General features: G+C 39.8%; 1 protein-coding gene across 1 annotated transcript; it reads left to right on the forward strand.

Moving 5' to 3' along the window:
• The first annotated feature begins 417 nt into the window (after positions 1 to 417).
• RND3 (Rho family GTPase 3) lies at positions 418 to 27,737 on the forward strand. The gene is made up of 5 exons (XM_063318376.1): positions 418 to 757; positions 1,987 to 2,074; positions 16,192 to 16,301; positions 20,766 to 20,900; positions 25,829 to 27,737. The coding sequence occupies exons 1-5, from the start codon at positions 608 to 610 to the stop codon at positions 26,078 to 26,080; spliced, it is 735 nt and encodes a 244-aa protein (XP_063174446.1). The 5' UTR covers positions 418 to 607; the 3' UTR covers positions 26,081 to 27,737.
• The last annotated feature ends 4 nt before the right edge of the window (positions 27,738 to 27,741 follow it).

Here is a 27,741-nt window from a genome sequence, read left to right on the forward strand (position 1 = left end):
GCCACAAAATATCATAACCTAAACTTTGGGCGCTGGGTTCTTTCCCTAGCCTCAATCCAGAGTGCAGGAAGGTGATCCCTCTTGATTGTACTTGGAGTTAATTCCCCTAAAATCAATAGCACTTTTTTTTTTTAGTAAAGTAACTCTAATTGGTATTGAGTGAGGTCCTTTGTCAAATATCATCTGATCGCCCTTTACTAGCGGGCCGAAATGGTTTTCCCCTTCCCGCGTTACTCCAGGTCGTTTCTCCTCTAGAGGGCGCGTCGCGGCCGACTGACACTGGTGCCTGGACGTCTGATGGCAACCATAAAAGGGCAGGAGGCGGATCGCTTACTTTCTTTCCTTGAGCATCGGATTGGAAGGCGACGGGGCATATAAATTCAGGAAGGGCGGAGTGAAACAAAGCAGTTTGTCCTAGGATTCGGCGCGGAGAGGTGGGAGCCGAGCTGTTTTTCAAACGAACGGGGAGAAAGACCTCCATGAGCGTTTGGCAGCGATCCGGGAGATTCTTTCTGCGCTTTCGGTCGTTCCCCCCTTCTCCAAACTGGTAACTTCCGGGGTTTTATCAGAGAGAGAGGGAAAAAAAAAAAAGATTACGGACATCTCAATGAAGGAAAGAAGAGCTAGCCAGAAATTATCCAGCAAATCGATCATGGACCCTAATCAGAATGTGAAGTGCAAAATAGTGGTGGTGGGAGATACGCAGTGTGGAAAGACGGCTTTGCTTCACGTCTTTGCCAAGGACTGCTTCCCTGAGGTAAGTTTCCATCCGCCTGCCTCCAGGACCCCTCTAAGTTTTTAAGCTTTTCGGCCGGAGGGGAGATGGCTTTCCCAGGGGAACTTCTCCCGTGACACGCAGGGACGCATTTAATGCGGAGTGCCAAAGAAATGCAACATTCGGTCCGCTGATGCGGATCCTACAGACAGACTAGAGAAATTAGACTGGCCTGGACCCGTATTGGGTGGGTAGGGGGGGGGAGACCTGAGGGCACCAGGGTCTCGGCTTTTCCCTGACGCTCACAAAGCCGTTCCTCTGAGAGAGTTTTGTGGAGCTCTGGATCCCAGTCTGCTCGAATCCCGATTGTGCTGTCCAGACTGAAGCCGCTTCCTCGGGCATGATTGATGGTGTCACCCAGTCACCCCTGTGGTGATATAATGCCTGTCTTCATGGCTGATGTATTAGTCCGGGGCTGGTTCACTGTCTTATAAATCACTAGTGAGGAAATGGAGTTGATGCCCAGAACTTCTATCTTCTGTCCTTTATCTCCACTCTTCAAAAATCATGCTTGGGTTCTAGTGAGTAAGTTCGCGGAACCCACGTATAGCAATTCAGTTAAATTTTAATTTAGTGAAATTTAGCAATTTAAGTTAGTGGATGATGCCCTAAGAATCTGTTTAAAGCATACTCGTGGATGCAGAAAAACTCTAGCACTTTGTCAGGCAACATTGTGCAGCTATTGTATCTTTCCCTCCGTAAAAGATATTTTTGTGAGAGGGATTAAAAAAAAAAAGGAAAGAACAATAATCCAGACTCCTGCCCCCTTAATTGAGAACTGCAAATGAGGCAAAATTCCTCATCTGGGAACAGAGTTAACAGAATCCATTTTAATTTGGCCTTTCCCAAGCTGGTGCCCACGAGATGTTTTGAAGGATGACTCCCATTAGTCCCATCTAACCTGGCCTTTGACCAGGTGTGATTGGCAGCACAGCTGAAACCTCCCAAGAGGTTTGGTTGACTTTCGAGATCTGAGAAGTATAAACTTGGAGGTGAACAGAGGCTGATGCCACAACGTATGTTCAATACAGTACATATTGCAATAATGGAAAGTGGTATGGAAATAAAGAAATGACAGATGTGGAGAGGATGAGGGCAAAGTCCCTGCCTGCGTTCACTTCTCAATCCATAAGAAGAAGAAAAAAATGTTAAAAGTGATGTGTTAACTTTCAAGCAACTGTAATATTGTGCTTCTCTCTTTTGTTGCCTAGAATTATGTGCCCACTGTGTTTGAGAATTACACCGCCAGTTTTGAAATAGACACACAAAGGATAGAACTCAGCCTCTGGGATACTTCGGGTAAGAAGCTTGCTGTATAGCAGGAATCCTTCTGTTTCCATGCCATTCCGGTGACTCATATCTGGCTTGTGCCGTAATTATAAGGCTTCACTAAAACCTCTGTTAACACCCTGTTGATGAAGTAATTATTTGCTGTCTTGAATGCTGCTTTTTTGAGGGGGGGCGTTCAGGTTTCCATATAAAGTATTGTGTCTCCTCTCCTTCCTCCTTTGTTTTAATTGTAACTCTTTCTGCAGTGTGGTTATTGCTTCCATCATGTTTACTGGATTCCCCCCCTTCCTTATTTTTAATTCTCTCAAGGGTCTTAGGGTAATTAGCTGAACAGATGGGAGAAGGTTATTCCGGCCTATTGTGAACCATTCTTTTTAATATTTGCCTCCACTGCTGGGGGAGCCAGCATGTGTTCTCCTTCTGGTAATAAGTGACTATACAGCAGCAAGAAAATGTTTAACTACACATACGCCAATGTACATTGGGGGTGTGTATGTGTTTCCCACTGACTTTTCTTACGTTTTGGCACATATTTCCCATGAATTTTCCCTCAAATATTCTCCACCACAAAATGTGTGGGAAGTCCTCCATTTAGTGGATATTAAGTGGTTTTGGTATGGGGGTGTAATCCCTGGAGGATTTGACAGTACATCCAGCAGGGGGTGGAAAAGCTTTTGAAATGGAATTTGACAAAAAGCTGAAAGAAGTTTAAACAGAGAACTGGAGTTTTATACCTAAGCATAGTTCAAGGTGCAGGTAGATATTCTAGAAAAGGGGTAACGACAAGCTAGATTGCTGAGGAGTTGATTGCTGGATTTCAGTAGATGAACAAATTTTTATACCTTCCAATTGTTTAAGTAGCAGCAAGAAAAAGGCTCCTCCCACTCTAAAATTTGTCGTGGTATCTCTATTTATTTATTTATATTTTGAATTTCATCACCGCCCATCTCACTCAAAGAGTGAGATTTAGATGTAGACTTGAAATTGTCACGTTCACGTTTACTGAGTAAAGAAGATGACTGGATTAGCCTCTCATGTGAGCCATTATTGTGTACCTGATATAATTTGGTAGCCTCTAGTTGCTGTTAAAAAATAAAGTAGTCCCAAGAAACCTGAAGCCTGGCTTTGTCTGCTCAGGAAGTCTCAGAACAGTTGCTTTCTAGCAAGACAGATCAGCATAGCTTGTACAATCTGGATTGACTAGCAGTGATCCTGTGGCTTTCAAGCAAGAGTCTCTCCCATCCTGCACGGGGATAGCAGATTGAACCATGGGCCTCTAGCATGCAAAGTTTGCACTGAATTTTGGTCCTTCACTTCCCCTTCCCTCCACCTTGCTAGATTACAGCACTGGAAACTATTGCTGTTTCCCCTTCTGCCATGCGCCAAATTGTCTAGCAGTCTTCCAAATGAATTTTCTGCCCCATAAATCATCCTCTTGAGTATCTTTTTGCCTTTCCTCTAGCCACACTGTGATTTAATGCTAAGTTTGTAGATACTGTCATCTCAATCCATGTTCTATCCTAAGGCAATAGCACTGAGATGGTGAGAGGAATTAAAGAAAAGAATCACTTATGAGAGACTGAGACAATAGTCCTATAAAGATGTTAATCAGTGTTTTCTGGTGGTTTAATATATACTGCCTCATTCCTAAGACCATGGACTCTTGCTAAAAAGTTTATATTTCATATAGATATGAAGCACATTTATAATCTCTTTCAGACCTTCAGTCCAAGTCTGTAAAGAGCTTTGCAATGAACTGTGTAAGGGGGTGCTAGAAGCAAGCTTCACATGTACACTGATGTCCCTGCAGGAGTTGCATAAGGCTGAATTCTCTTCTAAAAGAGGTGACCAGATTTTGTACTCTCAAGAATCACTGCAAATCCTAGAGTCCTGTCACGTCCAGCTCCATAATAAAATCAGCCCCATTTAGCAATAAAATGCATTCATTCAAATACAGCATTCCATATGAAGCAGAAACAGGAAATGCTAGAATCTGTTGCTTTCAATATGCAGGTGGTATTGGTAGAACCATCAAAGGGCTCATTAAATTGGTATTTTATTGGGGCATATCTAGGATGCCAGTTGGTCATCTCTGTTCCAAAGAAAGCCAGTTTGGTGTTATGCTGTTTTGATGCGTTCATTTCTACCAGAATTATAATTTGAATTGGCAAACAGAATTGGCTTGAAAGGTTAGATTGTCTAAAAGGATCAGGAAAACTTGCAGAATATCTTTATGCTAAGGGCATAAAGAATTTTACTTCTCTCTCTCCCTCTCTCTTGTATATGAATATATATTATATTCATATATTCATATACAAATGCACATGCTGAAGTTCCAGGGCTTCAACCCAAAAAAAAAAAAATTCCACCAACTGAGATGCGGGCTATAAAATTCTGTGCTTAATACAGAACAGATAAAATAATCTCAGTTCACTGTCATTTATGACAGATTAAAAAAAACGTGATACAGAAGAGCACAAGAGTGCCCCTAAGAAGTGGGAGGCAAAGGAATGAACAGGATGATGGGAATGAATGGCAAGAGAATCGGAGCACTTGTCTGTATTGCCTTATGGTAGAATCGGAGCATTTGTCTTATGGTAAGACCACCCAGCAGGTTAGCCATTCTTCCAAGGCAAAGAAACCTAAAGAGTTGTTGAAGAAGATGTCTGTTTTGCAGCCTAACACAAAGTGCAAAGCTCTTTCTAGTTTTGGAAACACTTCAGGTATTGGAGCAAACATTTGACTGCCGGTTGAAAGAACTAACATTATGAAATCTCTTCATGGCACAAAGGACTGTCTGATGGGGAAGGGAAGTTAATAACAGCCTCAAATGGCAAGACTGCTTGTTTTGTGTATCGGGCAACATGTCTACAGCTCTTTTGAAGAAACCACAATTAAGTTCTTTCTGCTTTAGCAATCTTCACAGCCCATTACTGCTGTTGGCATCATTGGAATGCATGCTTCCAGATGTGGATGACAGCTGGGAGGCCTGCAGCCGTGATTCTCTTTCTCTTTTCTCCTCCCCCTACAGAGGAATGTGTGCTGCTTTTCTCACTCCGCTGTGATAAAATGAAATTAAATTCTCTACTTCTATCCCATAGCAGGAGAATGAGCATGAAATGGAGAGGTGCAGTAAAGGAAAATTAATAAAAAAATCTTAGAACTTCTGCTTTTATTCAAAGCCAGAGATTTCCTAAACTATTGTACATGTTGAGGGTAGTCTGTAGAAACATGTTGTTTTCTAAACTTAATGACTAAGAATTAAATTCCATTGAACGCAATGGGGATTATTCTAAATCTAAACAAACCACTCCAGATCAGAATCTTACTGACACATGTTGTTTATTCCTGCATAAATGGAGTTATTGTAGGTTGTCCTGTATCAGCTGTCCAGGTATTTTGGACTCTGGGTCCCACTGTTCCTTGCCTGATGCCATAAAAAAAATCTGCCATTTACTAGGTTAATTATTCCAGCATTTTTAAGTTGCTAAACATAACATAACAATTACTTCCTGATCGTGGCATAAATCAAACAGCCTTCCAATTCCAGCAGGATATGATGAAAGTGACTTCAAAAACTTTCAGGAGATTGGCTGAGTACTTTAACACATTCCTTAATTCTTAATTATTATGTTTCTGTATGTTGACTTCTCTTGCTCATCTGGGTCTCAGATCCTATGGTCTCTTTTACACTGCCCTCTGATATTTTTCAGATACTCAATAAGCAGGAGCTGTAACTGACCTAAAAAAAAGTAACACCCATCTGGGTTATTCACATTTGTGGATTACTGGGTAAAGAAACCTTGGTCTGATATTATCCTTCTCAACTCTGTTAAAGATTAGCAGCATAGCTTTTGCAAGCCTACTGTAGAGGAAAGGCCTGTTCTGTTTGCTAGATTTACTTTCAACCAGAGAGTATAGGATTGCAGCATGTCTCTGAGTCAAAATCTGGGTTTAGCTTCAACTGCATAAACTTTGCACTAAAGTCTCACTGCTTGAGTAGGACACACCTCAAATATCAGAGTAGCAGTAAATAACCAGTGATAGCCTGAAGTAGGCAACCTGTGATCCTCATAGTTGGAATCCAACTTTCATCATCTTTATCATTGGCTATGCTGGCTAGGAAATTGGCATTCAGCACCTACAGGGCTACATTATCAACCCTGTTAAACACATAGGGCAAAATTCTTACTTGACTATGGATGGTAATTGGGGCCAACCACAGGATAGCAAAACAGGATAAAAAGAACAAAAGGACACTGCCAGTTGGAAATCCCAAAGTTAGTATGAGTTGCTGTATGGGAAAAATGTGATCTTGCATTATGTACTTTATTTAAAGTATACAACAAAGCAAGTTTCTAAGATGCAGTGAATTTTTGTAGCTTAATGTTTACCAGAACCAGTCCACTGTATAATTGAAAACAACTCAAGAAAATAATGACTAACATTTAATGATACCATTTGGGTAGTATTAATTCTTCAAATGTTTGGTTGATGCTCCCAAAACATTTCAATATGACTCTTAGTCTCCAGTGTTCTCATTAAATGAATGGGTCTACTTTAAATCACTGCACATCTGGGATGAACATTCCTGAATGAGTTGTATTCTCAATTAACTGCAGTTAATTGGTCTTTGACCAAATCTATCCATTGGGGGTTAAATTTCTACTTTTCTTGCAAAGGTCTAGAAATAAATGAGTAAATATTTGAATATTTTTATATTTCAATCTATTCCTAGACCTGCTGGGATTGCAAATACTTGAATGGCAAACACAGAGTTATTTTAGAGTCATTTTCTTGAAAGTCAACATCTCATTTTTTAAAATGTGAGAGTGCAGTCCAGCCTTCAGTATTTTTATGTAATAAATCTAGTAAATTAGGGAACAGAAGCACTGGCACTCTGAGAAATTGAAGCATCTGTACAACAGCCAAGTGGCCTAACAACTCTCCCTTCCCATCAAGGTGGAACCCAGCTTCTGATTATGTGTTCCTGACTCATATTGACCACTTATGACAGGGGTGGGCAGTCCTTCAGAGGCCACATGCCACATGTAACAATTTTTGGGTAACCAAAGATGACAGAGGTGATGGGGTCACATAATTCATGTGGGTGAGCTTGGTTTTCAGTGGGAATGTTATTGTTTATTTTTTAACCATCCTCTGCCAGTTTTATATTTTATGTTATGGTCCTCATTGTTTCCCAACTCAAAATTGTGCAAAACTGTGCTATCTTACTCAGAGGAAGCTCTCCCACAAAAAGTGAGCTTGGGAGCTTCATACAATCCTGAGGCTGAAAATTGTCACTCTTGACTTTTGAAATCCTGTAAGCTATAAGATGAGACCCAGTTTGATGCAGTGGTTAAGGCATCAGGCTAGAAACCAGGAGACCGCGAGTTCTAGTCCCGCCTGAGGTACAAAGCCAGTTGGGTGACCTTGGGCCAGTCATACCCTCTCAGCCCTAGGAAGCAGGCAGTGGCAATCTACTTCTGAAATCTTGCCAAGAAAACTGCAGGGCCTTGTCCAGGCAGTCATCACGAGTCAACACTGACTCAAAGGCATCCCCCAACCCCCCAAAAGCTGTAAAACATAACCATGTGACTGTAAAATGTTAATTTTACAGTTGCATTCTACACTCCACAGAGATACAGTAAGTACCCTACCTAGGAGAGTGTTGTAATATTGTCTCATTAATCTAAATTGCACATGAAGTGTACCAACCAGATTGGACAAATGACTCTCTTCCCTGTTGCATTTGCTGCAAAATACTTTGCAGTAAATTATATATTCTTCTCCAGTCTTACTATACAGCTTGTTGCAACAGAAAATGAATTCATTTTTAGCAGCTTGGTTTTGGATTTATATTTTATTTAGGACTCAAAACACCTGAAAGTTGTATCCAGTGAAAACCATGATGCATATTTACTTGTTTTTATCTCATGTTAATAGCCTATCACATCTAGCAGACATATTTTATAATCTCTTACTCAAATTGTCTGTTTTCAAGCTTTCAGATTTCACAGTTGCATGGTTATCCAGTGTTAAATCACAGGATATTGAAGATGGCTAATAAGTGGATTTTGATTAAGTATAATTACAAGAAAAACATGTTGGTGTACCAAGAGACCTTGATAACTTTCAAATTAACTGACTTTGATATTAATCTGTTAGGGTAATCCAGACAGAGTATCGCTAGATATGGTGGACTTTAGTTCCCATAAATCCTCGAGGAATGTTGCCATTCTTTGTGGACTGGATCATAGGTCAAAGTACTTTGTCTTCTGAAGCATTCTGTGGCCTTTTGGAACATTGGAGTAGCCTATAAATGTATAATTTCAGGGGACAGTCTTCCTTTTGATCCCTTTAGTAATTAGCCACTAGTTCCCCAGATAACATATTAATCACTGTGGATTGTCAGTTTTCCAAACTGTTACCAGATAGTCTTGAAGAAAGGGCTTAATAAACTCAAATGGGGTAACTCTTCCTGCCTCCTGAAAAGAATATGTAAATACCATCTGATTCCTTTACAATAATCAGTATAGTGGATCTTTATACTTGCTAGAAGAATTAATTTTAAAAGCCAGCCATGATAACTTAATTGGGTTTAAGAAGCTTTTTCATTTATGACATCTGGGAGATAAGCATGTAAACTGATAACTACTCAGCTTAGGGAACTGGTACTGGTAGTGATGAGGCAGCCTTTCATTCTTAGATCAGTGGCATATCCCTGACCAGGGGAGTGACCAGCAGTTATTACGGGTTATTGCTATACTATCAGGTACTACTTAAACAGCAGTGGCATTTTCTGCTGCCTTTAGTACTCATTTTACATTTCACGTTGATACACTGTGCTCATTGGACCAACTTTTCAAAGGTCATAAAATGATAGACAAGCTTTTGAAGGTTTATTAGGATTCTTCATCAGGTAGCATGGTAAACCAAGGGGGAACCCTTACCTGGGGGAGAAATGGTTGGACTGAACCTAGAGAATCTGCACTTAGCCATGTCACGTTGATGGGTGGGATCAAGTTGGCAGCCATAGATGGGCTCAGAGAGGCCAAAGTGTCCTTTCCTAATTAGAAGAACATATGAAATGCATGTTGTGATATCATGACCCAAGGCCTGCTCTCTCATATTTTTGTTGCAACTTGGCCTACTAATACATCAGGAACGGAATATGTGTTGTGATGCCATGACACATTTCCTTGTCCCGCTCCTCCATATGGATGACTACACTATCAGAGACTAAAGTGAGAATAACGATAAGTTTGTTTTATTTATGATCCAAATAGCAAAGTACAAATATAATCTAAAATTTGGCATTAGATAAAATAGTTTAACAAATAAAATAATTGATATATATTACATAGCACATTGAAAACTCTAGCTTATTGATGTATTACTAAAGATCTTGTTTTTATAGCCATAGTTAAAAATTTGGCTGTTGTCAAGAACTCTTCCAAGAGCTACTAGGAAGAAAAACCCAAAAAGATTGACTTTCACCCTCTCCCTGGAAAACTTAACCTTTACTTGGAACTGTCACTAAATGTACAGACTTTTTGGTAGGTAGAAAACAGAAATAGAAACTGGACAGTTTTTATATTAATAAAGCTATCTCTAATGCCATCCGGTTTTTAAGCTTCTGTCACTTTTTCCTGCTCTGTTTTCCATTTTGTTTGATAATTTCTGGAGAACCCAAAAATTCCTGTGTTATTTTATGACCTCTGACTTCAAAAATTATTGCCTTATAATGTAAAATATAATTTCTTGAATAGCCATCATGCAACCTTTGTGTTCTGGCTAATATTGAAGCCCTATTGCATGTCATTGCCAAAAAGCCAACATCTGGGGGAAAAAGTAGCTCTTCTTATTTTGTCTTCATATATGCAGGCATGTCACAACTGATGTAACCAAATGCATTCAGACCATGATTTGCTTCAGGCCCATTTATTTTAATGCATACCAAGTTTTGGTATGTGTTCCTGATCTCAGCAAAACAGAATAACAAGAGGCCTAACAAGATTTTAGAAAATACTTCCCCTACCTCCAGAGGTTCTTTGGAATTGTAGTTTACTGTTCTAAGTAATCCTCATAAAACTACAATTCACTAGCTTTATTTTGGACTGGGAGAGGAAAGCAGTCATGTCAAATGTTGCTGAACTACAACTCCCACTGGTCCTAAAAAACATGAACAGTGGTGAGGAATGCTAGAAGTTTTAGGTTAGCAACGTCTGCAAGGCCAGAGATTTTCTACCCTGACTTTATGCTCCTTAGTTTTGTTTTGGTAAGTGATCTGCAATCTATGATGTAGATTGGATAGAGAGTTATTCTTGCTTAGAACAATCCCCCACCCCCACCCCAAATAGTTACTGAGACAAGCAAATGTGTTAGTGAGACAAGCTTGATATGGAATGTAGCTTCACAGCAGTAAACTTTGACATCAGAACTCAGTATCAACATTGAAAGCAGATTCCTAATCCCCAGGAACTTTATTTTATATAGTAAATTCTGAATCCAAATTTTCATTGGATGTACAGTGATCTAATCTGTGCTATTTTTGTGTTTGGGGCAGGGTTTCAATTTTCTTAAACCATCTTGGGGAAAGATTGAACAGGCTGCTATTGAGCTGCCTTGAAAAGAGACTGTTTAGATTTAACACACATTCCCAAGATTCCTCAGCTCTGAGGATTTTGTTCTAGTGAAGAGGTTGGAACGATAAAATGCCCTATTGAATTCCATCTTGATGCTTTTGTTCCTAACTGCTGTCTTACTTGGGCAGAGATAAAGGATGCTTTTTGAAAGAAACCAGAAAATACATCTGTTGGGAAGCATATTGTTTCTATATGTTCTTAAATGATGCAACATAGCATTCCTCACTCATTCCCTCACATTCTTTCCCAGATAAGAATGCTGGGTTGTTTTCCTCCATCGTTAGACTCAGCAAATTTATAATTAAATAAGGTGACTCTGGTACATTTGTATATCATTCATATATATGTACATATATGGTGTGAAAATCTCCTGGGTGGTGACTGAATGCTTTGGTATGTGTCTAAAGAATTGTTATTATTTTTTGGGGTGAGGCTCATCATTCTTCACTTATGCAAGCAGTATCTCTGTCCAAAGTTTAATGTTCCTTAGATGTTAAAGGTTCATCATGCCCATGCCTGTCTCAAGAATCTTCAGAGGAGAAGAGAAGGTGGCACGCATGCCAAGAGCTACATGATAGCTGTAGGTGGGAAATTACAATATTGTACATTTCCCTGAAGTTAGTAGAGGTTAGTCTTTGTGAATTGTACTCTAGATGATAGAGTATAATACCTGATTATCAGTGTGGTGCACTAGAGAGAACAGTGTTGTTGGAATACCAGGCTCAAAAATCTGTGATCGTTATTATATTCTTTAGTTGACTTTAGGTGTGCCATAAGAGCATCACTTAGATTTTGGCCAACTGGTTGATGGTCACCAGTCTATTCTCTTTGCTGGCCTTGTCTTTGGGAAAGGGCAGGTGAGGCAGTGTTGGGTTTTAGGTATGTTGCTTAAGGGCTGCCTATTCTTTCTATCAGGAGAGAGCAGTTGGGGCCAATGACTTTGTCCCTTAAAGGTACGGAGAACAGACTGAGATGGCAGAACCCAACCGTTTCTACCCCTTTCCTGAGAGAAAGGCCAGATAGGAGCAAAGAGTGATCCATCTGCCTTTCTTGTTGTGGTTCGGGAAAGGTCAGCAGAAGCTTCTGACCTCCTTACAACCACACTGCAGAAGGACAAATATGAGAGCCCATTTGGAGGATCTCACTTGATTTAAGACAATTTGAATCCTCCTAGATTAGAGTGAATAACTTTTTGGGGGCAGGGGCAATATTTTGCCTTTGAATGGCACGTCACAGAGTACACTTAAATAGGGGCAAGTAGTCAGTCTCACTGTTAAAATTTTTTGTTTTAATCCGTTCAATCGTGTTTGATTCTCAGAGACTGCCTGGACAATTCCTTTGCAGTTTTCTTGGCAGGTTTTTCAGAAGTGGTTTGTCCTTGTCTGCTTCCTAGGGCTGAGAGAAAGTGACTGACCCAAAGTCACCCAGTTGACTTTGTGCCTAAGGCGGGACTAGAACTCACAGTCTCCCGGTTTCTAGCCTGGTGCCTTAACCACTATGCCAAACTAGCTCATTTAAATTTAAGCCTAAATTAATACATTATTCCATACATATTTAATGGTTCCTCCCTTCTATCTAGTAGGGACGCGGTGGCGCTGCGGGTTAAACCGCTGAGCTGTCGATTGGAAGGTCGGCGGTTCGAAACCGCGCGGCGGGGTGAGCTCCCGTTGTTAATCCCAGCTCCTGCTCACCTAGCAGTTCGAAAACATGCAAATGTGAGTAGATCAATAGGTACCGCTTCGGCGGGAAGGTAACGGCGTTCCGAGTCGTCATGCTGGCCACATGACCCGGAAGTGTCTATGACAACGCCGGCTCCAAGGCTTAGAAACGGAGATGAGCACCGCCCCCTAGAGTCGGATTCGACTGGACTTTACGTCAAGGGAAACCTTTACCTTTACCTACCCTTCTATCACATTAAGAATTATAATGTGGTAGGCACTTTTGGAGTTACATTAGCATAGGCTTTCTTCTCCAGATGTGTAACACTTATAATTTGTTAGCGGGCTTGACCATTCCTGAGAATTCTGGAAATTGAAGTCTACCCATCTGGACAACATCCAGGTTTGGGGTAAGTCACTCTAGAAGTTATACCTGAGACTTCAGCTTTGGGGAGGGTGCAGATGTCACATTTCTCTCTCTAGCAACCTTATAACAGTAACTGTTCTGCCTATGAAGTGTTTGGCGATGTTGCCAGTTTCTAGCAGGAGCCAGTGAAGCAGCAGGGAGATCAACCAGTTTTATTGTTCCTGTATCAAAGTTAGCTCTGGTGTTGACACTACAGATAAATATTGTGCAGAAGACCATTTGAGATGCCTGACTTCCTATGTTTCTCTTTTGGGATGACTGTCCTCAGTTCCTAATCCAAAGCCTGGTGGAATACTGCAGAAATGATGAGAAAATTGTGCCATCAGCTGTCCTCATTGAATGTACTGTTTGAGTGAGGGTTACTGGAATTGGGTCATGTGCAAAGAATAAGGAAATTCCTTCTTCCTGTAGAACTTTAAATAGCTTGTTGAGCATTTGATTCTTACAATGAGAGAGGTGCCTTATATTAGCCTACGTCCAGGAGCAACCTCCTTGAATCAATACATAGGCCTGGAATTAAACTTGAAGGGAAATTGCAGATCAGCTTTTCCTGAACAGGGTTTTACTCCATATGTTCCTGTTTCCTTCAAAAGCAGCATTCCTCAAATTCCTTCCTTCTGGTCCAGCTGGCCTTTTTTCAGATGAGTTCCTTTTGCTGTTTACCTTAAGCACCCTGAAACAGCAGGAGCTGTTTTTGCAAGGGGGTATTTTGCAGAGTGTACTCTCTATCCTGCTAAGTTGTGATTTCTGTACAACCCCTAATTCATCTGCAGCATACTGGAGATTTAAAAGATTGCTCGCTCCCCAAAACCAAAGATGATCTGATCACCAAATGTTTGTAGGTCATCTTCCAGCAAACAGTATGCAGGCAACAATGCTGTATGTTGATAGGGAACATTTGCCAAGAGAAGACCCCTTGGTAGCCAGTATGGCACCATTCGTGCTCAGATTTGCCTGGCTCTCAAGAGCCCTACGGTATGCTATACAAAAAAGGATCAGGAAAACTAAGGAGCCTCATTTTGATCATCAGAAAATAAAATCTAGCCCTGTGAGGATTGAGCATATGTAATAGCCACCATATGCTGATTGTCAAGTATTTTTAGGGATCTGAGAGAGAGGGATGGAATAGATTATCCTGCTAGCTGGCTGACCGAACTGCTGAAAAGGATACGCCATCTGCACCGTTTTGTGGCAGGTCAATGATAAGTAGGAGTAAATGTGTTTTTAAGGATGCAGTCTAATTCTTCAGATTCCTGGGAGAGAGACCGCTCAGCCATTTAAAAATACTTAAGCCATTGACTTCTTCAAGAAACAGCCTGTTCCAGCAGGCTTTTTAGTTTCGTGGGAGCTGCTTGCAAAGACAGTGTGGCTGGAGGCAATGTGGAATCGTCTGCATTCCAGAAGAGCAATTCCCTCTAATGACCCATTATAGATTTGAGCAGGTCATTAAACTCTGGGTGCTCCAAAGAATTCCTTTACTGATATTTGATGTAAGTGACACTACAGATAGGACAGAGAAAATTAATAGTTGCATGTAAATGCTTGCAGGGTCAGGCCAGACTTCATGGGGCTCATGGCGACTGTGGTCAGATAACTGCTTAGTGTAGGGACTTAGTTATACCCTTCCTGCATATCTGGTGACCCGCGAAGCTGTGGGCAGCCTGATAGTTCTATCATCGTTATCATGATGACTGTATAGAGTCAACTTCAGAGCTTCAGCAGGAAGGACCTATTTATGTCCTGTTTGTGGCCAAATACATGGCATCCTGTTGCCCACTCTATGGAAATGGAATGCTAAGCTAAGCAAATTATGGCTCTGATCCAAGAGAGTTCTCTTTTTGCAGACGCTGTGTCTTGCTAGATGATACCAGTTACAGGCAGAAAACATAGATGAGATGTTTACTGAGGTTCTGGTGGTTGCATTATACGGCCACAAGTTGTGACAATCTAAGTTGTACGTGCATAGAGCTTTACAATTAAAGGTAGTCCTTGCTTAACTATGGCAACTGGGACTGGCAACTCCATTGCTAAGTGATGTGGTTGTAAAGTGCACAGTCACGTGACCGTGCCCACTTGCAATGGCAGTTGTGGCAGTCCCGATTGCCATCATTAGGCGAATCCCGCACGGTTGCAGCATCCCTGCAGTCACGTGATTGCCATTAGTGACTTCCTGCCAGCTTCCCCATTGACTTTGATTGTCAGAAGCTGGCAGTGAAGGTCTCAAATGGCAATCACGTGACTGTGGGATGCTGTGAAGGCTGCAACTATGAGGACCTGTTGTAAGTCCCCCTTCGTCAGCCCTGTTGTAACTTCAAAAGGCTGCTGAATGAGTGGTCCTTCAACAAGGACTGCCTGAAATTGAAAACAGGGTATAGCTAATTCCCCATCCAACTGTTCTCCAGCAGTCTGCTTTGCAGCAACAAAGCTCTGCAGAGTAGTGAAAAGGATAGTAGCTGGATATATAATAGGGAGATAATGCTTGGCAAAAGTCAGCAGTTTTATGGGAACAAGCTAAATCATTGTATATATTTTCCCATTTTGGAATATTAGGCTACTGGCCTTCTTGGATATTGAGAAAGTAGTGCTAAAAGTATCTTCCTCTAGAGTCCAGACTTGCAATGAACCTAATACAGTGTTTAGATCTAGAATTCAATCAAGTTCAGAGAAATGCTGAGAGAACAAACTGAACCTAACTTACTTCATTAGTCACGGAATAGAAAATTAGAGGTGTGTCATTTTACTACAGCTGTAGACCTTTTAAAAGAAAGCAGACAGCTCCTGGGTTCTCCTGGCATGAAAGTAGAAGACTTTAATGAGCCTAATCATGTTTTAATTCTCTGGAGAGACCAGAAGAGTTTTAAATTATTGTTTCCCTTCCAAACTGCAAGTGAGAGCTGTTTCTGGGCTGCAGTGCAGCATGTGCTTCATTTATTGGTATGTGATTTACCCAGAAGAAGATGGGCTGAAGAGGATCTGCATGCCTGTTGGTTACCCCATGTGGTTATTCCATCTCTATTAGTAAATGCAAAGCACATTCAAAAGATGGTGATAGTTTCATCTGAAACTAGACTAAATGAAACAAACTTTAATTGAGAACATGGGGTTCAGATGACTCTAATGAATGGTAGAAACTTGAAGGAAAGGATCAGGGAATCATGGGAACATGTGACACTGATATACATGAGCTTTCTGTAATCTAGTACTCTCCAGGTTGGGTTGGGTTGGGTTGGAACTGATGGCACTGTCATCAGAGTTGAAGTCTAGTACATTTAGGGAGCACATGATTAGGAACGATTGTCATATGCCATGATTAAAACTCTTGGGGCACATAATTTTGTGGTGTGTGTATTTTTTCTATTATATAATCCTAATTTATTTCATTTATTCTCACAGGGTCTCCTTATTATGATAATGTCCGCCCACTCTCCTATCCAGATTCTGATGCCGTCTTAATTTGCTTTGACGTTAGCCGTCCAGAAACTCTTGACAGCGTATTGAAAAAGGTAGGTGTTTTAGATATATGTATATCTATGAAACACCACTGTTTTCATTGTTATATATTTAATTATCTAATCCAGGCTGGTGATTGTAATAATTCAGCTACTATGTAGACTACTTGAAAGTGTAAAAAAAAATAGTTCATCATTTCCCCAAGCATATTCAGCTCCTTATGTTAAGCATAGTGCTTCTACTTTTATTTCTCTACTTGGGATTTGAGTTCAAATGTATAGGTTAGAGTGCTGAAAGAGATCAAGGATCTATCTCTTGATCTATACATTGGCCAGGAATCATAGCTTGGTAGAAGAACATATAATTGGAATCTTGGAAAACTAGATTGTCAAAATCCCAGCATCGTCACCATTGGCCAAGCTGACTGGAACTGCTGTAGACTGTAGCTCAGGAATATCTGAAGAGCGACAAGTTCCCCGGGTTGAAGTTTAGTGTAAGGCAATTTTATAGTCAAAATATGTACTGGCAACAAAAAAGAGCCACTGCCCTCAAAAGAAGAACACTGACATTGATTCTTAGTCAAATTAACATCTTATTCTTAGTAAAATTAAAAACTGTAACTTTTTTAGTTGATTAATACGGTGAATTTCTTACGGCTGCTTACTTCTTAAAGGCATGAAGTATTGGTTCTTCATCTTTCCCTCTTAATATAACATAAGAACCCATTAATGAAGTACTCAGAAGCTGAACTAACTTGGTTGACTCAAAGCAGATGCTCAGCCTGTGCCCCAAATTATCCACTGTTAGATTTGGGTAGAATTTTATCTTTATTAATTACAATATGATCTGACTTGTTCCTCATCTCATACATTATGAGAATTTGAAGATTATCCTCTGAATTTCATAATTTTCTACACTTTTTATGCTTATCTTGGTCATAACATTTTATACAATTGTAATACAATTTTGGGATAAATAGAGAAATGCATGAATAAATAAAACATGAGGAATGTGTGCTTTTGGTGATTATTTGAAACAGCTGAAGATAAATGAAATCACACAGAAAGGACATGAGTGGACAGAAATATAATGGAAATGGACTGGATTCATCTATCTTTCTTTGGGTCATGGTGGACCAAGAAACACTCTGTTTGAAGAACCAGTCTGAAAAAAGATGGAACATTCTCCACTGCTCTGTGCTGTTTATAAGGAGGAGGAGGATATCTAATCAAGCATATGTACAGGAAACTGTATGAAAGTGGGATCTCAAGCCAGTGTGATGCCTGAAATATTATTTTCTAGCTATCTTGGGTGCCTCTGCACAAGAACATGGTTCCCTATATTTTTGAATGCAATAAGACAGTGGTTAAGAATCTGTGTCCTTCCAGATGATCTGAATTTCAGTGCTTCCCAAAGCACTAGCCAGCAAGCTGGAATCTGTTGTTCAACATAAATGAATAAGACCTTGTTAGAACCCTTTCCTCATCCCTTCGTACTGAGAAGTCTTTTGGAAGGGGTGGGGTGGGGAGATCAATATTTCTCCCTTCATAGATAAGTTTTTTAATTAGGCCATTTTCACATTACCTCTTGCCACAGAGGCGAATGATGTTAAAATAAATATTACTCATATCCTGGTAATAGCTATGCATACGTAGCGTCAAGAAAACTTTGGACTCAGGTTTTTCTATTTGTTGAAGACCTGGTATGACGTTCAGAGCATGGTCCAGGAGACAAAGGAGAGAGGTGAGAGAAGCTCAGGTTCCCAATCGACATTCTGACTTGCAGAGCAGCCTTGACAAACTTGTGTATCTTGGCTTCTGTTATTACCTTCAGCCTTTCCAGATTCCAGATAAACTTCTAACTCCAACCTGCAACACAGAGGCTTCATTTTACAGTTTAAATATATGGTTATTTATATCCGCCTTCACATTAGTATTGCAGCAATGGGCAACCTGTTAATCCCCCAAATATTGCTGAACCAAGCAGTATGGTTAATGGTGAGGAATGTGAGTTCAACAGCATCCAAGGACCTTATGTTCCTCATTCCTGTTATATTGCATGTGTAGATCTCTTATTACTTTCCAGAAAAATACTTACAGGAATGTTAGGACTGAGCATGATACTGCTGTAAGTTATGACCCATCAATTGAAGATAGTTTATAGTGGGAATATAATCAAGCAAACTGAATTGTGACTTGGCCTATTGCATTCAGTGGGTCTTAAATGTAAGTAGCCCTATGTAGATGGGGCTTTTGAAATCCACTGAAACTAGTCATGTACCTTAGGCATGCTTTAGTTTTGAACACACCTTCAGCTTTAGTGAGAAGTAGGGGACTGCACATATCATCTCCTACAGATATTAAAAGAACAACTGCCCGGGCTTGTGTATAATTCCATTACATTGTTTTCTGTGGGTTAATTGTGACTAACTAAATTGGATTGCATTTTTTTTTTTGCACTGCATTGCTGATGCACATTTTGTAATGTAGCCCATTTCTAGAATTGCTGCTGATCTAACACATTCCACATTCTGCAATGGGAGGGAATATACACCTAGGCTTGCTGCTTTATATTAAAATGCAAGTCAGTTTTCACACTGAGCAGACTATATCGTGTGTGTGACACAGGTTAGGACCACAGTTTAATGATACAGTACATGAAACTTAGGGAGCAGTTGAAACTTGTTCTCGGAAACTCCCTTGATTAGATCTGTGCTGTTGGTTGATGTGATGACTCAGACACAGGGCAGCTCAGCTATCTGCAGGGGATGCTGAGCCTCGTGTTGCCATTCCTTCTTCCTCAGCCCTCTGGAGTTGGACAGGTTTAAAGTTAGCAGCACTACAGAAATTTAAGACTTGTCCTGACAGGCCAACAACTCCTATTCTCCTTAAGATGGCTTCTGATCTTTGGTGAACCATAATAAACCTCTCTGCATTAAAACACAGTGGTAGTGGTGTGTGTGTGTAAAATATGTAGATGTAAATAGCATACATGCACACATCTCTATTGTGTGTGGGGGTGTGCACATGTGTGTGGAGTCTTTGGTGCTCTCTGAGCTTGGTTGTTTGCTTGCAGACATTTCATTACCCAACTAGGTAACATCATCAGTGCTGGTGAGTGTGGGGTTTGCTCCCTGTTTATATGCAGTAGCACCAAGGTAGCACCATATATGTTTATATACAGTGAGCACCAAGAACTCCAGCTCTGAGCTACATATATTCTCTTCCATTGGATGTATGCATGTCTTAAGGATAATTAAGAAACTGGAAGATATTATAGGCAAGTTTGTTCTGTCACTTTCCCTCTTTCTCTTTAACACATGTGTATGTCTCTAACCTCTTGTTAATCTAGAGATTTTCATCACATGATGGAGTGGGCATCTACTGCCATCCTTCAGTTTTCATTCCAGGGAAAAGATTATGGAAATGAAATTTCCATTTCAATATGCTTTACACTGGTTTGCTTGTTTCTCCAACATACAACATGATCACTCTTCAATGAGGAATGCACTCGGTCTAATCCAGGGAATGATGCAAACTTTGAAATTTACGGGGGCAGAAGGGGAGAGATATAGTGACATCAATAGACAGGGCTTCATTGGAATTTTCAGTCTGTCTCTGTCTCATTATTAGGGACTTTTAAAAAACTTTTCTAGACCTATCAGATGCTTCATATACTGTGCCTATTTCCTTCAGAGCCATGTGTAAAATCAGTGAATAACTCTGCTGCTGCTGTTTGGCATTGTGCATGCTTGGGAGATTTTACATTGGGGAAAAAAGAGCAGGAGGAGGAAGAGGATGAGAAGAAAAAGATATTAGAGTCACACCTTAGCATCTGTGATCAGAGGTAAAAATGTGGACATGGTGGTCTTGGCAATGCAATCAAAGCTCCACCCCTTTTCTACATGCATGTACAAAAGGGGCAGGGCTTTAATCACACTGCTGTGACCACTATCTTGACTGTTTAATACCCCCCCCATGGATGCTTTTGGAGCTACATATGGTCCCTAGACTGTACTAATCCTGCACTCTTTTAGGTATCTGCAGTTAAGAACATCAATCTGTGAAAACTATTGAAATCTAGTCCATGTGTACTTAAGCATCCATATAAATTTGACTGGAAGAAAAGGATTTAAATGATAGGCATCTACAAATGCAGATGATGTAAATGATGCAAAAATGACTGAATGTGCATCCTAACATCACAAGGCAGACATTTATGATTCAGGTCCCAGAATGGAACTGACCATTACAGTCCTATGCATATTTACTCAGAAAAAAAGTTTTATTACCTACCACTGATCTCACTCACAGATAAGTGTATGTAGGATTACATTTTTTCTGTATTTATAATCCAACACTATATTTAATGCTTAAATTGAATGCTTTACTGTTACATAGCACTTCAAATATACAGCTAATCATGATAGAGATTAACGGTTTAAACTTCTCAGTAAAGTGAGATACTCTATTTTGTTCTTATGGCATCACAAGATTAAGAATGTCTTATTTTTACAGTGGAAAGGAGAAATCCAAGAGTTTTGTCCCAACACCAAAATGCTTTTGGTTGGCTGCAAGTCTGATCTGCGCACAGATGTTAGTACGCTTGTAGAGCTGTCCAATCACAGACAAACACCAGTATCATATGATCAGGTAAGTTCTGACGATTTCATATTTTGCTTGTTACTTGCAGACTTTCCTGTTGATGCCTTCCGTCACTATTTGTAGTACAGTATAGCAAAGACGGTCATATATGCTACACTGATTTTCACCATAATTGCTACAGCAACTAGGAACTTGTGTTGGATTTCTTGAAACCAGATACTGTGAATTATTGACTCATAGTGCTTGTAGGGTCATTGCTTAATTGTAGAGCTCACTCTGCATATAAAAGATCCCAGGTTCAATTTGTAGTATGTCCAGATAGGGCTACAGATAACTCAAATCTGAAATATTAGTGCAATAGTGGACTGTCTTTTTCAGTTTAGTGTCTGCACATTTTCTTTGTGTTCTGCCTGGGGCAACAAACATGCATCTAGACTCATGTTGTTCTTTAAAGACTTCTCCCAAACACAAAAGAAGGTCTACAATTTTGGTTCCATTCATTCTGGTGGGGGCTGCAAATAGAGTCCCCAGAGTAAATTTGAACTGCGGATTGCTCAAACTGTCCTAATGAAATTCTGCTAGTCAGTTAGCAAAATGGACTAATGGTTTGACTTGAGGGCAACTCTGTGGTACAGGCTCCAGACTGGGCCAGTAGCCATGATAGAGAGAGTGGATCTTTTGTATGAAGGTCTTACTTGAACAATGCTAGCATTACTACATAGACTGTGAAGGTCAAATAAAGAGAATAATCTGTGAGTGAAGGATTGCGTGTTGCTATGATAACATTCATTAGCATGCTAGGTGAAACCTAGTCATTGTGGTTTATATGAACCTACCCATTGCAGCTTATTCAGTAAGTCATGTTTAAAGTAAGCCATGGCTCCTGCAATATATAAAGGAAGCACAATAGCAGAAATGTGTTTATACATATCCTACCGGAATCAAATTACTCACAAGGGAAGACTTCATGGAAGAGCTTTCACGTGAACAGAATCCTCTTCAAAAGGAATAGGGAGTGCTCCACTTGATAACTCAGAGTATAATCTACAAAATATGTTATCAACAACTGCAGGTTTTATGTTCCCCTCCCTCTTTTCTGTGTGGTTCAAGCTGGATAGCTAAACTGGGCAGGAGTCCATCTGGCTTTAAGATGTTCTCCTCCCTTTGTGGAAAGAGTGAGCTAAATGTGTATTTCCTTTTGTAATGATAAGCAATAAGGCAGAAACTGCTGTTTTTCTTTAAAGAAACAAAAATTAGGGAGTGTATTAACTGATGTCTCAAACTGGAAATTACAGCTCTTCTCCCCATGAGACGATAAGATGAAGATGGCACAGGATTTTTTTTATTATTGTAAAGCTCCATCAGCCTAAATCTGATGTAACACAAGAATCAAATAGCCCACTTCCAAAACATTTCCCAAGGCAAATGGGATCAAACTGCATTGAAAACAGTATGCATACTTTTGAGAGAACTTGATTTCAGTTGGTGTGCAACTGATCTACAATATGTTACACTCCAAATCAGATTGGCCCTAGCCAGATAGTTAATGGTGATGATGTTGGGAGCTGCAGTCCAGCAATATCTGGAGAGCAACATACTGCCCATTCAGTCTTCATTTTCTTTAAATTCTGTATCTCTAGTATATTTGTCAACCATTTTAGGTCCATCGCATCTGATGAGATTTTGGCAATACCATTGCAAAGACTTGTTAGACAATGCTGAATTTTCACAAGACCTCACACGAGATTTCAGCATTTCCCTCAAAGGTTTACATTTTCTCCTGAAATCTTGGACAAAGTTGCAAAATTATTTCAAGGTTTGATGATCTCTCAAGATTTTCCCCATTTTTAAAAAATTAAAAACAATAATGTTGGAGGGCTGTGGGTACTAACATAAGGGGTGATATATAGTACCTGTGAATAAGGAGAGTCTTGCCATTTTATAAGAGATAATTGGCGACAAAGAAACTTGTCTTACTTGAACAACATTTGTGCAGAATATTTTGAGCTCCGCAAGAATGTCAAAAGAACCTCTTCTTAAAAGGACTTCAGAGAAACCTCTGCCTAATTCTACTGTCAACTGAAGTGTTGACTTTGGGCACCATTAAAGTTGGCTGTGTTTGAACCATCATTTTAACACTGAGCAATGCAATATGCATCTGCTCAGAAGAAAGTTCAATTGTGTTCATCACATTTGCTCCCAAGAAAATGGGTTTATCAGGGATGGGCATCCTTTGGCCCATAGACCCAATTATATATTCCCAAGGACTGTGTCTAACTACAGTTGCAAAAAATCTGTGGCACAGTTTCCTGCCATTTTTTATGGGAAGCATAAGGCCATTGAAATTAAAGTCCGCAAATAGCTTAACAGAGTTTTAAAAAGCAAAACCAAACCTACAAGTTTTCCACTTTCCAAAGGCCAAGGAACAACTTTCAATTTTTTGAATCTTCCTGCATGTGTGTGTGATATGACTGTATCCACATTGCATCATCATCACCATCATCGCAGCCTCTAGCCATCCCCCAAATGAGGCTTGTATAAAGCTTTCTATCAAACACTTGCCCAATCCTGACATATAGAATTGTTGTTTAAGGTATAACACCATGGTCTGCAAGAGATGCAAATTCATCTTTACATCAGATTTTGCAGAGTCCTGAGACAAAAGTTCAATAAAATCAGGAGCCATGCATCCATTTGTAATAAGGCAATATTTACCATCACAGCCACTAGCATGGCAGAAATGTCCAGTGCATGGAAAAGGAAAAAAAAGAAGAGGTGGAACCTCAAAGGTAGTATTTAGGGATATCTGCTAAAATCAGAGTATCAAAACAATAACATAACTTATGTCATTAGTCCTGCCTTTTAAAAAAGTTACAAATTAAACCTTTTTTATCTTGAAGACACAGGAATTAGTTCAACTTGAATTGTCAAGAAAATAAATAATATTCGGGGGAGGGGTTTCAGATATTCTTTGCTTTATAAACTTTATCAAGCTGTGATTGAGTCATATGCTGAGAAAGATTTATTCTTGTACAGAATCTACAAAAACACACCTACAGTTTACAACATAGATTAATACTGTGATAAAATGGGGAAAGGGTCTGTTTTGGATCATAGAGTTAGGTTGATCTTGATGGTAGTTTCAAAGTAGAATCGCATGGCCTTAGATCAGGGCTTTATGGTATACAGCATGACCACAACCATATGCCTCTGAGGACTACATTTTTGTGGATTCCAAATTGGAGCTTTGTAAAATAACATATGAAACAACTACTTCTCTGTGGCTTCCCATGTAGCACTTGTGAGTTTAACATTCTCACTGCAGATTGATTGTCAATGATAATCCAAAAGCCATCTGTTTGCCCCTTCAGTTGTGATGAGACAAGCCACTTTAATGATGTTGATTTAGGAGGATTTATTTTTCTCCCAAAATATTAAGTTTGCACAAAATTATTCAGTTTTGCTTCTCTCTCAGAGCCAACTCAAAGTTCCAGCTCTGATTATATAAACATCCAGCAACCTTTGGTTTCTGAATGTCTTCCAGATCATTTCCATTCGGCATGAAGATCTACAGTGACAAAGTACACGAGACATTTCCTAATGTCAGTAGCGAGACTTGTGTTTGTAGACCCAGAATATGCAAACTGTTCTAAGTTCTAGTTGAACAACACTTTTTGCCTGTCCACGTTGAGCAAATAAGTATTAGTACCACAACAGGAAAATCAAATATTTGTTTTTCCTCCAGCTTTAAGTGGTCTTTATCCCTCCCTGATGTTTTGGGGCAGTAAATAGTTCAGGAGGAATAAAATTAGAAACCTGATTGATAAAATCTCTTGAAGATACATTCTGTTGGCTTAGTGAAAGTTGAGTGTTTTTAGAAAACACTGTTCTTTGTCTATACATTGTAATAGTAGTTTTTTTATGTTGAATCAGGTATTGTTGATTTTCGAGTCAAGCTACAAGTTTAACCTAGTCTTGACTAGCAATGGAAGAGATGCCATCTACTGTCCAAAATCTTGCAATTAGCACAAGGAGCTTTAACCTGTTCCTTTAAGAGAACAGAGAAGGTGGCTTAGCTTCACCACACTTGGACGGCTTTCTTCATTTTTTGAAGCCAGTTGGGCTTTCAAAGTCAACAGCTATAGGTCATACTCTAAACTAGCTGAACTATTCAACCTTGTATTTAAGGGGAAAAATAGTAGTCAGCCCAAACCTAAAAGTCTACATTGGTTGCTGCATAAAGAGCGGTCTGTACCACAATAGTTAAAGCAAAGTGCTCAGCTTGGAAAGTAAAATGTGTCTTGCCTGCTGTGTTGGATCCGTATATGAACCCATCATATAAAATTGTGCTAGGAGCATTAGACCCTTTTTCTCTCACTCTTACTTGTTGCCCGAGATATAAAAGCCATTCCATAAGCTCTGCTAGTGAGAGGACTCACAGGACTCACATTGGAACATGAAATACCAAAAGTTCAGACCATTGACCAGAATTTAGGACTTGCTGTGGGTTGCATACCATCTGACCTAGTTACTTCTCCATAAGTACTCGTTTGAAATGGGTGTTGTTCCATGTGTGTGTTTTAAAAATTGTGGTTCTTGTTAGAATATAAATCTATTTAAAGGTTCTACTATCCAAACTTCTGTCAAAGGTCATTTAAGGCTGTGATGTGGATACTGCGACCTAGGTTTAGAAGACCTTGGATCAGCCTTTATTGGTTGAGTGCCCTCCAGTTCATTGAGGTTAAAACTCCTAGAATTGGCTGTGTTGGTTGGGAATTCTGGGAATTACAGTCCTAAACATCTGAAAGTTACCTAGTTGGGGAAGTCTGTTTCAGGGGGACAAGAGGAAAAATAATTTTTATTTGCCTAAATGCTCTGTATAAAAGTAGTATCCAAAAGTAAATATGACTTTGTTTAGATTTGAATTGACTTTTATGGAGGGCTAACATCTGCCTCTCCTTTGTCTTTCTTCCCAGGGCGCGAACATGGCCAAACAGATTGGAGCAGCCACTTATATCGAATGCTCAGCCTTGCAGTCAGAAAACAGTGTACGAGACATTTTTCATGTTGCTACCCTAGCCTGTGTGAACAAAACTAATAAAAATGTTAAGCGGAACAAGTCACAAAGGGCAACAAAACGAATTTCACACATGCCAGGCCGGCCAGAACTCACCACAGTCACCACAGATCTGCGTAAGGATAAAGCAAAGAGCTGTACAGTGATGTGAAGACTTAGTTCCTCACTAAAGATGGCCAAGGACCATGTGTTTGGGGGGATAGATGACAACTCAACAAGAAGTGCCCAATGAAAATGGCCTATTATATGGGCATGCCAATGCTTAAAGGCCACAGTTTCCCCTTAGTAGGCAAGAACTGTACTTGAGGGATCAGTATGTAGGGAATCAGTGAGAACAGATGGATTCTGAAGGGTTGTTCAAGCTACTTGGATGAAATACCAAATACGAATGAAGCTATTTGAATGTGCCAACAAGGCTAAAGGATTAAGTAGCACCCAAGGAAATGATGTTCTGGTGGAAGCTTATTTTCAGTCTATTTTGAATACCAACTTTGATTCCAATTTCATTCTAAAAATACTCTCAGATATCAAGTCAAGATTTTCCTACTCCTTTCATTGTGAATTTTGGCCCTGTGATGCAGTTTTAGTTTTTCCAAAGAATATATATTTGCCTTTTAGTTGAACCTTAAAAATAGGAAGAGTTAATCCAGAAGAGAATACTCCTAGACTTTAAAAATATACGTTGCGTGAGAGGACTAGTGAAGGAAGAAATTAAACACTTTTTAAAAGATTGTTCAGAAGCTCTTATTATAAAAACATAGATGAATAAGGAAGAAGGTTTTAAAAATCTCTTTTTAAGAGCAGATCTTGGATACATCAGCCTTCCCTTCAGGCTTAACCGCCATTTGGATAATGGTCTAAAAACTAAGTTGGATTTACATGGCTTCTTCAGGAGTTGTACACGACAAGAATGGCATAGGTTGAATGGCAACGTCCAACAAATGGTGCTAAGAGTTAGTTATAAAACGCTTGCTTAGAAAGGAGCTTTAGTCTTACCACCCTCCTAACCAACTCCTTCAGTGTGAAGGAGGACAGCCACAGCACTGTGTAAGAGAGTAAGTGCTGTTTTGCTATATGACCTTTTCTACAGTTCTGTCCTGGGTATTTTCTGTTAACAGCTAGCACATAAGCCAACATTCTCCAATTATCTCCATTATGATGTATCTCAGAGAGAAAAATGGCTGCATATGGATGACCATCTCTTATTACACATTTCTGTTTACTTGTAATGAGCACTCTGAGGAAATGGGGAGGTGGAGCCCAAAGAATGGTGGAGCCTTAACAGGTCCCATGTGGAAACAGGATATTGCATTAATCCTGAAGGTCTAATGTGAGCATATCCAGATAGTGATCATTAAACATTACTTGGGTGACCCAAATTCTGTCAAATTCCTTTTCCCTGACTGATGATTATTGTTACATCCACTAAGCCATTCTCAAAAATAGTTCGCAGATGTTGTTACGCTTTAGAGGACACTGCAGAGCTCTGCTGAGAATGTCTCTCTGGCTTGCCAAAAGCCAGCATTTTCTCCAATACTTCGTTTTTGAAACTTTTTCACACAAAAGGTCCAGATCTGTTGCCACCATGATAACGCTTTTGACTGATGCAATGGTATGCTTATAGCAGTATTAAAACAAGCAAAAAAGCTGGCAAGTGCTTTCCGTATTTAAGTATTGTAAAATGAGAAATAAGTTAACTGTTTCAGCAGAACATCACTTTTTAACAAATGTTGGTCATTTTGTATGTTTGGTTATTGTTTCTGCAGTATTTATTTTTCTTTTAAATAAAAAAAATGTTTAGTCGTTGACTGC

The sequence above is a fragment of the Candoia aspera genome, chromosome 1 (genome assembly GCF_035149785.1).
Source record: "Candoia aspera isolate rCanAsp1 chromosome 1, rCanAsp1.hap2, whole genome shotgun sequence".
NCBI classification, from domain to species: Eukaryota; Metazoa; Chordata; class Lepidosauria; order Squamata; family Boidae; genus Candoia; species Candoia aspera.